Raw genomic sequence first — 11,382 nt, forward strand, 5'->3', positions numbered from 1 at the left:
CTCCTCTCTCCGAGCTTACCCTCTCTTCCCTGTAGGTGTTCAGAACAGGGGAGGGTGGCCCCTCTCTCTTCTGGGTCTCCTTCTCCCTCTCTGACCACCTGTTCTCTGTCTCTTTTGCCAGCTTTTCCTCCATGTGATCCTTTGGGTGTCCCTCAGGGCTGTCCTGGGCCCTCTTCTTTTCTGGTTTCCTTCAAGTCTCAGCTAAAGCCTCATCTTCCGCCACGAGCTTTTCCTGGCTTCCTTAATCGTAATGCCTTCCCTCCGAGATCACGTCCAATTTCTCCTTTCCCTAGCTGGTTTGTGTGAAGGCTGTTTCCCCCCTAGACCAGGAACTCTGAGAGCAGGGACCAATTTTACCTTTCTTTGTATCCTGGGTTCTTAGCGTACAGTAAGCACTCAATAAATGTTAGCTGGCTGACTGACTGACCTCTGCCACATCCTGGTCATGTCGTCAAGGACAAGTCGTTCAACCTTTTGGTCTACCGGGCAACTCTGGAGCCCAGGAGTCCCTGAGAAGGTGCCCACCAGCCCCAGTGAGTTTCCTCACCTGTCAGGACTAACAAAACCCCAGGGTGACCCCCGCTTAGAGTGCACAGCTAATCACACACCCATAATATTCATGAGGAAAGGAGCTCCATTTTTACAGAAAAGGCCCGACAGAGCCCAGGATATGTTCCTCCTCCTCTTATTGATCTACCCATCTGCTGGCCCTGCTGCCAATTAATGAGCAGCAGCAGAGAAAGGCCACAGTGGGCCTTGGGAAGCTACTTTAGAGCAGAGCGAGTGGCGGGAGGGCCTGCCTGACGGAGCCGAAGCTGCCAAGTGGCCCCGTGTGGCCAAATGTCAGCAGGAGCACAAGACAGCCACAGGCTTTCTGTAGAGAAGGCAGTCCGAGATATTGGTGGTGGCCATGTGAACTGAATCGGGGCAGCAAGAAGGCAAAAAGAAAGGGGAGCTGTTCCTGGAGACTGGGCATCGATCTTCTAGTACCTACTGTGTGCCAGGTACCAACCCTGAATCATAGAGGCTCCAGTTGGGCACCAGGGAATGGAACTGCTGGCCAAGGTGCTGCCCCCTTGGGCTCTGCTCGGGCTTCCCAGCCAGTATCACCCATTCCCCTGGTAGAGAAAGCCCAAGAAACACAAAGAGCTCCTCTGAGGGCACAAAAACTAAATGGCACCGAGACAGCGTAGCACAGGGAGCCGCTATCAGGAGGGTCTGCCGAGTTCGGCTCACACATGTGACGCTCAGAGAGCTGTGTAGCTAGGGACCAAGTCATCTCTCTGAGCCTCAGTGTTCTCAGTTGTAAAATTGGGCTAACAGCACAGAGGGTGGCTCCCCCTGCCAGGGCTGTTGGGATCCCACAGATGAAGGGTTTGGTGTCAGACCTGTCAAGCATCAACGCCTAGGGGCCAGGTAGGGAGTTTTGTGAGGGGAGTGTCTTCTGTCAGAGTTGCTCAGACTGGGCTGGGACAGCCCTTGTGCCTCAGTCCCCTTCCTCCCTTTCGTTTCTCTGGCCCTGTTTCTGTACTAAGGCACCTTCCCACCACATCCTGAGGAGCCCCGCTCTGGGGGGCCACGGGCTTGGGGTGGGGGGGTTGCTACTCTGGTTTGGAGAGCAGTGCTCTTTGGTTCCTGACTCCTCTGAACCTGCCTTCCCTCTCTTCCTCTCTCCTTCCCTCTCCCCCTCTTCTCTCCCTCCCTCCCTCCCTCCCTCTCTCCTTCCTTCCCTCCCTCCCTCTCTCCTTCCTTCCCTCCCTCCCTCCCTCTCTCTCTCCTTCCCTCTCTCCCTCCTTTCCTCTCTTCCTCCCTCCCTCCCTTTCCTGCTGCCGCTGCTGCCGCCGACTTCCCTACAGTCACAGGATTCCCAGCAATCTCTGAGCCAGCCAGATGTTGCCTAAGAGATTGTTCCCGGACCAATGGGAACGCCATGGCGCTTCTGCGGCTGCTAAGGAAGCTCTAATGAGGGCTGCCGGCAGGCTCAGCTGGTCCCTTCTAGCCCCCTCCCTCCCTCTCTCGCAGCCGGGGCAGGGGCAGCCTTGTGGGGGCTGGGGGTGGGCCTCGCTCCCACCTTTCGCCCCCTCCCCCCGCTGCCTCCCACTGCCAGGCCTCCTTCCCCTCGGCTAGCCCTTACTGTTCCAGCAGGAAGGGCCGAGGCTTGAACTCTTCTAACAGGAGTTTCTCGAGCACCCATCACACAGCCGGCGCTGTCCAAGGTCCAAGCCTCAGGCAGCAAAGAGATTGAGATCCTTGGCCCTCGAACACCCTCGTGACCTTACTCTGTGACCTTACCTGGCCTGCTTCTTGCCGTGTGTGCATCTGGTGGCCATCCTATAGCACCCTGACCTCCCTCTGTCACCCGCGCCCCTTCTCTCAATTACTCGCCTCCTCTTTCTCCATCAATACACTTGCATCTACTCTACTTCAGAGGCAGCTGGATGGCTCAGTGGATAAAGCGCTGGGTCTGTAGTCAGGAAATCCAACATCTAAATATAGCCTCAGATACTTCCTAGCTCGTGTGACCCTAGGTAAGTCCCTTAACCCTATTTGCCTCAGTTTCCCCATTTCCTCTAAAATGATCTGGAGAAGATCTTTGCCAAGCAAACCTCATGCAGGATCACAGACACAACTGAACCACATCAACTCTAGTTTAAGCGTCTCTTTTTGCTGACCCTTTTAGTCACACCTGCAAACCACGGGGGTCTCCCAATGCCCTGTCTTGGGCCACCTTCTCTTCCTCCTCCACATCATCTCACTTGGTGATCTCATCTGCTCCATGGGCTTAAGTGGGCGGCGGCAAGGTAGCACAGTGGATAGAGTGTTGGGCCTAGAGTCAGGATGATCTGAGTTCAAATCTTTCACCCTGTTTGCCTCAGTTTCCTCATCTGTAAAATGAGCTGGAGAAGGAAATGGCCAGCCATTCCAGGATCTTTGCTGAGAATCCCAAATGGGGTCAGGATAAGTTAGACGTGTTTGGACAATGCTAATAATTCTCAAATCTACCCATCCTGCCCTAATCTCTTTGCTGACCTCCAGTCCTGCATTTCCGACTGCCTTCGAGACATCTTCCCCTGGATGTCCAGTAGGCATCTTAAGCTCAACGTGTCCAAAACAGAGCTCATCAGCTTTCCCCGCAAACCCTCCCCTTTCTAACTTCCCTCTTATCATCATGGACATCGTCATCCTTCCAATCCCCCAAGCTCACAACCTAGCTGTCCTTTCTCACCTTCCCAAATTCAATAAGTTGCCAAGTTCTCTCTTTATGGAGTATCTCCCCCTTTTCCCTCTGACACCACTACCACAAAGGAAAGGGTTTTAGTCACCTCACATCTGTACTACTGCAACGGCTAGCTCACGGGGCAAAAACAGAGGCTCTCTATCAGCCGGCGCCATCCATGCGTGAAATCGCTGGTTACGGCAAATAGAGAAATATTGAATGCTGTGGATGAGTTCACTTACTTTGGCAGTGTATTTCCCGGGGATGTACACACTGATAATGAGGTTGACACAGGCACTGGCAGGGCTGCGCAGGGTCTAGGAGGCCCCAAAGGAAAGCAGGAGAGAGAAGGGGTACTAACTGCCTACCAAAGCAAAGATCTACGGAGCCGTTGGACCGACCTCATCGTGGACGGTCTACCAGCGCCGTGCCAGGAAACGGAATCGTCTCCATTTGAATTGTTGTAGGAACATTTGGAAGGTCACCTGGCAGGATCAGGTACCACACACTCTAGCTGAACTGGCAGAAGTTCAGTCTCTAAGGCCGGGAGCGCAACTCTGACAGGCGGGCCGCGTCCCCGTCGTTCAAATGTGAAATGTGCATTTGCTTAAAAGATTATTTTACAAAGAACTCATACAAGGTAAGTGCACATGTGATGGTCAGAAGAAGCAATACAAGGACACTCTCAAGGTTTCTCTGGAGAACTTTGGAAGTGACTGTAAGACATGTGAGACGCTGGCACGGGACCACCTAGTGTAGCATGCCCTCATCAGAGAAGGGGCTGTGTTCTCTGAGGAAAGCAAAATGGCAGTAACTCAAAGGAAATGGGGGTGCACAAACCAAGTGTTCACATGGATCATTTGTGCTCCACTTGTGATAAGGCCTTCCAAGCTCAGATTGGTCTGATCAGGCACAGTTGGGCAACTCTACCTCCACCCCAATGTGGTGATATCATTTTGGTCCTCTTCAACTACAAAGGGCAAGTATCTTCCATTCAGCCACCCAAATGGTCTGCCCACAGGCCAATCTGAGCATATCAACAAAGTTCACTGGCTCCCTATTCCTTTCAGGATCCAATATAAAGTCCTCTGTTTTGATCGCAAAATCCTTTATAACCTGGCCCCTTCTATAGAAAGATAGAAAGAGAAATTCCTTTTAAAATAACTGGAGAGAAAATAAAATATTTGGGTGCCTACTTGTCAAGACAAATCCAAGAACTATATGAACATGATTTCAAAACATTTTTCACACAAATAGTCACATCTAAACCACTGGGAAAATGTCAGTTGCTCATGAGTAAGTCAAACTAATATAATAAAAATGACAATTATACCTAAATTAATTTACTTCAGTACCATGCCAATCAGACTACCAAAAATTATTTTGTAGAGCTAGAGAAAATAACAATTCATCTGGAAGAACAAAAGGTCAAGAATATCAAAGGAATTAATTTTTTTTACCAGAATGTTTTTTAAATTCATTTTAAAAATAATGATAGCTTTTTATTGTTCCAAGTACATGCAAAGACAATTTTCAGCATTCATCTTTGCCAAAAAAAACTCCGTGCTCCAAACTTTTTCCCCTCCCTCCCCACATCCTCCCTCCCCTAGACAGCAAGTAATCCAACATAGGTTAAATGTGTGCAATTTTTCTAAACATATTTATGTTCATCATGCTGCACAAGAAAAATCAGATCAAGAGGGGGAAATGAGAGAGGAAAACAACAAGCAAGCAAACAACAACGACAACAAAAGGTGAAAATACTCTGTTGTGATCCACACTCAGTCCCTACAGCCCTCCCTCTGGGTGCAGATGGCTCCCTCCATCACAAGTCTATTGGAACTGCTCTGAATTGTCTCGTTGTCGAAAGGAGCCACGATCATCAGAGTTGATCATCACATAATCTTGTTGTTGCTATGCACCATGTTTTCCTGGTTCTACTCACATCACTCAGCATGAATTCATGTTCTCTGAATTTTGAATTCTCTGAAACCTGAATCCTGCTGATCTTTTTTTCACAAAACAATAATATTCCATAACTTTCATATACCATAACTTATTCGGCCATTCTCCAACTGATGGGCATCCACTCAGTTTCCAGTTTCTGGCCACCACAAACATTTTGGCACACATGGGTCCTTTGAAGAAAATTATTTTTTTTAAATGCAAAGGAAAGTGGCCCGGCCACATGAAATCTAAAACTATATTATAAAACAGCAATCATCAAAATTACTTGGTACTGGTTAAGAAATAGAATGGCAGATCAGGGGAATAGATTAGATACAGAAACCACAGGAGTCACTGACTATAGTAATCTACTGCTTGATAAACTCAAAGACTCCAGCTTTGGGATAAAAACTCATTATTTAACTGGAAAAACTGGAAAAAGAATATGGCAGACATTAGGGATAGACCAAGATTTCATACCATATGCCAAGATAAGGGTAAAATGGGTTCATGATTTAGACAGGAAGGGTGATCTCATAAGCAAATTAGAAGAGCAAGAAATAGTTTAGCTGTCAGATCTATGGAGAAGGGAAGAACTGATGACCACACAAGAAACAGAGAACACGATGAAATGCAAAATGGGTCATTTTTATTCCATTAAATTAAAAAGATTTGCGCAAACAAAATGAACACAAGTGAGATTAGAAGGGAAAACATTTTTACAGCCAGTGATTCTGATAAAGATCTCATTTCTCAAATAGAGAGAGAACTAAGCTAAATGGATAAGAATACAAGTCATTTCCCAGTTGATAAATGGTCAAATGATATTAACGGGCAGTGTAAGGGTATCTATAGTTATATGAAAAAATGATTACAGAAATGCAAATGAAACCAATTTTGAGGTACCACCTCAGACTTATTAGATTGGCTGATATGACAAAAAGGAAAATGATAAATGTTAGAGAAGATCTGGGAAAATTGGAACACTAATATATTATCAGTGGAGTTAGGAACTGATTTTGGAAAAATGATTTGGAACTATGCCCAAAGGGCAATCAAACTGTGCGTCCCCTTTGACCCAGCAAAGGTCTGTATCCCAAAGAGATCATAAAAAGGGGGAAAAGACTACAAGTAAAAAAAAATATTGATAGCAGCTCTTCATGTGGCAGAAAAGAACTGGAAATGGAGGGGATGCTCATCAATTAGGGAACAGATGAATAAGCTGTGGTGTAAGAATGTAATGGAATACTATTGTGCCATAAGAAACCATCAGTAGAATGATTTAAAAAAAACCTTGAAAGACTTGAACGGATGCTGAGTGCAATGAGTAGAACCAGGAGAACATTGTACACAGTGACAGGAACATTGTGTGATGATCAACTACGAATGACTTAGCTCTTCTCAGCAATACAATGACCCTAGACAATTCTAAAGGACTCATGATGGAACATGTCATCCACATCCAGAGAAAGAACTATGGAGTCTGAATGCAGATTGAAATGTATTATTTTTAGTTATTTTAGTTTTTCATTTTTCCCTTTTGTTCTGTTTTTTTTTTCACAACATGATTAATATGTTAACATGCTTGCACATGGGTAACCTATATTGGATTGCTTGCTGTTTTAGGGAGGGGGGAGAGAGGTGGGAGGAAGGAAGAAAAAATGGAGCTAAAAATTATATTAAAAAATGAATGTTGATAGGTGGCTCAGTGGATAGAGCACCAGCCCTAAAGTCAGGAGGACCTGAGTTCAAATCTGGCTTCAGGCACTTTGTGTGACCCTGGGCAAGTCACTTAACCCCAATTGCCTCAGCCAAAGAAATAAAAAAAGAATGCTGAAAACTATCTTTACATGCAATTTGAAAAAATAAAATACTGTTTCAAAAAAAAATTGCAGGCATCCTTCAAGTCTCAGCTCAGAACCTTTTGACCTTGTACTCTGTGAGGCTAGTCCACAGCCCTCCCTCTAGCCCAACCCCCTATTCTTCATTTCCTACTGGTTGTCTTTCTATTTGTGTGCTTGTCAGTGCCCTCCTTAGCAGATAAAAAATCCCATGATGTCAGAGCCTCCATCACTTTTGTCTTTGTCCCTGACCCCCACTAGGGCCTGTCTGGCAGTGCTGGGATTGAAGCTTAAGAATAGCTCCTGATTGATTAATTGGTCCTACCTTAGCCACCCCCCAAAGAGGGCAATTCACACCTAGTGACAGAGCCGGGCTTGGAGTTAATTAACTGGCAGGATGAACGTGTGACCAACAGCAGCTCTTAGCTCTTTGAGCCATATACCTGACAAATCATGGCGTCTGGCTATTGCTCCGAACGAGGCCTGATGTGACACCGTTCCTACCGGTCAAGGCCCCAGTTGGCCCACTATGACTAGCTGGCCTGAGACAAGCTTTCCTCCCTGCCTGGCTGGTCTCCTTGACAGTCACCTTGTTGCTGTGCACATGTTCCTTGCCCTTCCAGTACTGTAACTAATTAAATCAATAGCCCATCGCCTCTGGAAAGGGTGTGCCAGCCCACTACCCGCCCCGCTCCCTTCACCAAGCTGAGACTTTCCAAACCAACCTGTATTTCTATCTCCCGCCCTTGGCCAAAGGCTGGGCACAAAAGCGTGCAGCTAAGCCATGCTTTTCTGTTCCTTTGTTCACATGTGAGATATGGTCCTGGCCCTCAGAGAGCTTACCATGCAGCACAGGGAAGCCACATGAGCCTTCAAAGCCCGCACGTGGAGTATCTCCAAGGAGAGTGGGAGCAAGTAAATGGCATGTGGGCAGAGTCTCGGGGGAGAGGGTTTTGGTGGGGAACATAACCAGGAGTTAGGGCACAAAGACAGCACCTCAAAAGGGACGAAAGTCTCTCAGAAAGCAGCTCACCCCTTAGCCACGAAGTTCTGCTAGGCTCTGTTAACCACATTCCCCAAACTTCCTAACTCACCATCACCATGGCTTCGGCGCTAACCATCCTGGGACAAAGGCGCTGACGGCTAATCGCCATGGCCTTGTGCCAAACGATCGATTAACAGATGTTTATCTGTCACTTACCCGGTGCCAAGCATTGTGCCATACATACAAAGGACCTGATCATTCAGGTCATCATAAGGAACCCTGGAAGATCTGATCCCAGCAGGAATACAGACCCCGTGATCCTACAAAGGCAACCCATTCCCTCATCCTCCTCTACAGGAAAGGCCTGTGAGCCCGTGACCCAGCATGGCCGACTTGCTGTGCTCCAGGAAAGCTCAAACCACTTCCTTTCCAGCCGACATGGAATCCGACGCATCGGAAGCGTGATCCCTCACTACTGACTTCATATAAAATTCACCATCTCGAGTTCATCTGAATAACCTTTTCCCTCCTTCCCAGTGGGCTCAGCAAAACCTGGGAGTTTTTATCTGATAGACATCTATTAAAAGGGCCTAGGAGGCATAAGGTGCCGAAGATGGGGATGAGGGTGCAACAAGGTCCCAAGACTTACGTGGAGCTCCTGGGGGAGGGGAGGATGAGGGGGAGACGGAACTGTTGCATGGACCAGAACGGAAACACGACCAGACAGATCGCAATGGGGGACAAAGGAAAGAATAAGAGAAAGTGTTGAGGGAAATCCCAAAAGGTAGGGAAGATTGTGATTGGGGTAAGGCTGCTTGGCAGATGTGGCCCCTGAGCTGAAACTTGAAAGAAGCGGAGGTGGAAGTGAGGGCTCCCAGAGGATCACGGGGAAAGGGAAGAGCCGGGCGAGGATGGCCGAGTCCAGAGAAAGGATGGGCTTGGGGATTTTTTAAGGGCCAACAGAAGAAGCATTGGGGATCCCTATTCTGAGGCGGGCGACAGAGGCCACTGAGAGGTGTCGGGCTGTGCAGGAGGTGAGAGGAGGGCTGGTGCTGTTGGGCAAGCACAAGGTGGGGTCGCTGCTGAGAAAGAATGGCGTGGGGGTGGGCTGGGGCCCAGCAAAAGGGACTGGAGGCCTGGAGAAGCTGCTGTGGGGATGTTGATGAGGAATCGGAGACCGGGGACAGCGCCACCAGGGAGGACCAGAGCCAGGGGAGATTTCGAACGCTCCCTGTCTGAAGCTCCCCCAGCCATCGGGAGCCCCAGAGCCCAGCGGCTTGGGAACAGGGAGCAGCCTAGGGGGAAATAGGTTCGAGGATGGAGGGTGGGAGCTCAAGCTCCTTCAGGCCCTGCTCAACTGGGTGGCTTCCTGTTGTGGGAGCTCATTTCCTCCTCCGCGCGGTGCTGGAGTTGGACCGAACGACCCCCAAAGAGCCCACCCGGGGAACTTCCCTCGTGGGCCACTTGGGAGATTTCCACACATCGCAGACTTCCAGGATGCGGAGTTGGGGGGGAGCTCGGAGGCAGATGGTCCCCTGGCCCAGCAGAGGAATCCCCGCATCCTCGGCCCCCGCCGGGAGACCTCTTAGGGGGGATCCACCCCAGCCACCGTGGCCCCCTCCATTTGGGGACAGCTCCCAGTGCCCTCGAGCTCTTCCTTTGGGTGAGCTGCAACGTGCCTTCCTGCCACTTCCGCCCATTTCTCCGGGGAAGACAGACGCCAAGGAGCCGGCCGGGGATGCTCTGGGATGAGGTTCCACGGCTCCCCGCGTGGGGAGGAAAGAGGGAGGCGAACGCGAGACCGGAGTGCGGGGGCCGCTTCCCGCAGGGGTCGGGGGGCAGGGCACGGCAGGCCCCCGGATGGAGAGTGCCAAAAGGCAGCCGCTCGTGCTCGTGCAGCCGAAAGCGAGATCCCTCCATGGCGTGGGCGTGGGCGTGGGCGTGGGCCTGGGCGTGCATGGGGGTGCCATTACACAGCAAGAAACAGATTCCTCTGTACAATTATCTGCATGCATCACATGGGAGCTCCAGCCCCAGAAGCCGTAGGTGTGCATGGGAGCCGGGGGTGGGGGGTGGGGGGCGCCACGGCTTAGATAACAAAGAGCGGTTTCTGCAAAGCCTCCATCCCCGCGCCCCGGAATCCCACCGGACCGGACACAGACACGGCCCCAGACCCCGATGCCAGGCGGCGAGAAACTTCGGGCGGTGGCGGGGCCGCTGGCAAGCCCCGGCCTCGGGAGCCGCGAGCAGCCCCCCCCTTCGGCCCAGCCTCCCTTGCCCCCCCTCCCCCCTCGCTATGTCAGGCCGGCAGCCAGAGTCCCGTGGAAGCCGGGAGCCAGGATGGAAAGGAGGTGGAGAGGAGAGGGAGCCCCCGAGAGAAGGGAGGGAGGGAGGAGGGGGAAGGGAGGAGTACCTGTTGCTGGGTGCATCCTGCTCTGCCTCTTAGTCCTCAGTTGCTTGTGGTGAGAGTTGCCCATCATTCTGTCCTGGACTGGCACCCTCCTCCTCCTCCGCCACCGCCTCCCCTCAGCCTGAGCCCCTCCCCAGGTGCTTACATCACCTCAGCTCCTCTGCCTCTGCTGGCGGCGCCCATCCTGCCTCAGGAGCCCTCTTCTGTCCCTGGCGGGCACCATTGCCCAGCCCCGGCCTTTCCCGATGGATGGACTGCAGCCCGCCAGGAGCGCTCCTCCCCAGCCTGCTCGCGCGCTCGCTCCCCCCTCCTCACCCTGCGCTCTCGCTCGCGCTCTCTCTCTCTCCCTCTCTCTCTCTCTCTCTCTCTCTCTCTCTCTCTCTCTCTCTCTCTCTCTCTCTCTCTCTCTCTCTCTCTCCTCTCCCTCCCTCCCTCTCTCCCTCCGTTCCTCCCTTCCTCCCTCACTCTTTTACCCCTCTCACTCCCCCCTTCTCCCACCCCACACCCTGTCCAGGGCTCTCTTGCGGGAGATGCAGGGCAGTCTCATCCCTATCCCACCCAAGGCCCCTGGTTCCCAGGCTGCCCTTGCTCCCTCTTCCCCCTCCCCACGGGGCACTTCCCTGTGGCCCCGGCTACATTTGAACTCAGCCCCCGTGCTCAGATGGCCTAAAGAAGCTGGCACCCCCCCCAGGTGTCCAATGGCCAGGGCAGAGCCGCCCTGCCGGGGACCATGCTTGCCCCTGGCTGCAGGCAGTGGGGGAGGGGGGCGTGGAGAGCTGGCCACCCTTTATCTCCCAGCTGCCGAGCCCCCCTCTTCCCCACTCTTCCTGGGGTCCAGGGTAGCTGGCTGGGCACACGCTGATGGCCCCAAAGCCCTGCAAGAGCCACCGTCTGCCAGGAGTGGTCCTGGAGATGCGAGCAGGGAGGCAGAGCCCCCATCTCCTAGAATCCAAGGTGGGGAGAGCCAGTGCTAAGCTGAAGG

General features: G+C 51.6%; 1 protein-coding gene across 1 annotated transcript in view; it reads right to left on the reverse strand.

Moving 5' to 3' along the window:
- Nucleotides 1-10,473, reverse strand: part of NHSL2 (NHS like 2) — a 75,201-nt gene extending 64,728 nt beyond the window's left edge. Inside the window, exon 1 of the mRNA XM_074278516.1 lies at nucleotides 10,404-10,473. Coding sequence (XP_074134617.1) covers nucleotides 10,404-10,470 — 67 coding nt within the window. The 5' untranslated portion in view covers nucleotides 10,471-10,473. The remainder of the gene's footprint in view (nucleotides 1-10,403) is intronic.
- Nucleotides 10,474-11,382: the final 909 nt, after the last annotated feature.

The sequence above is a fragment of the Sminthopsis crassicaudata genome, chromosome X (assembly GCF_048593235.1).
Source record: "Sminthopsis crassicaudata isolate SCR6 chromosome X, ASM4859323v1, whole genome shotgun sequence".
Taxonomy (NCBI): domain Eukaryota; kingdom Metazoa; phylum Chordata; class Mammalia; order Dasyuromorphia; family Dasyuridae; genus Sminthopsis; species Sminthopsis crassicaudata.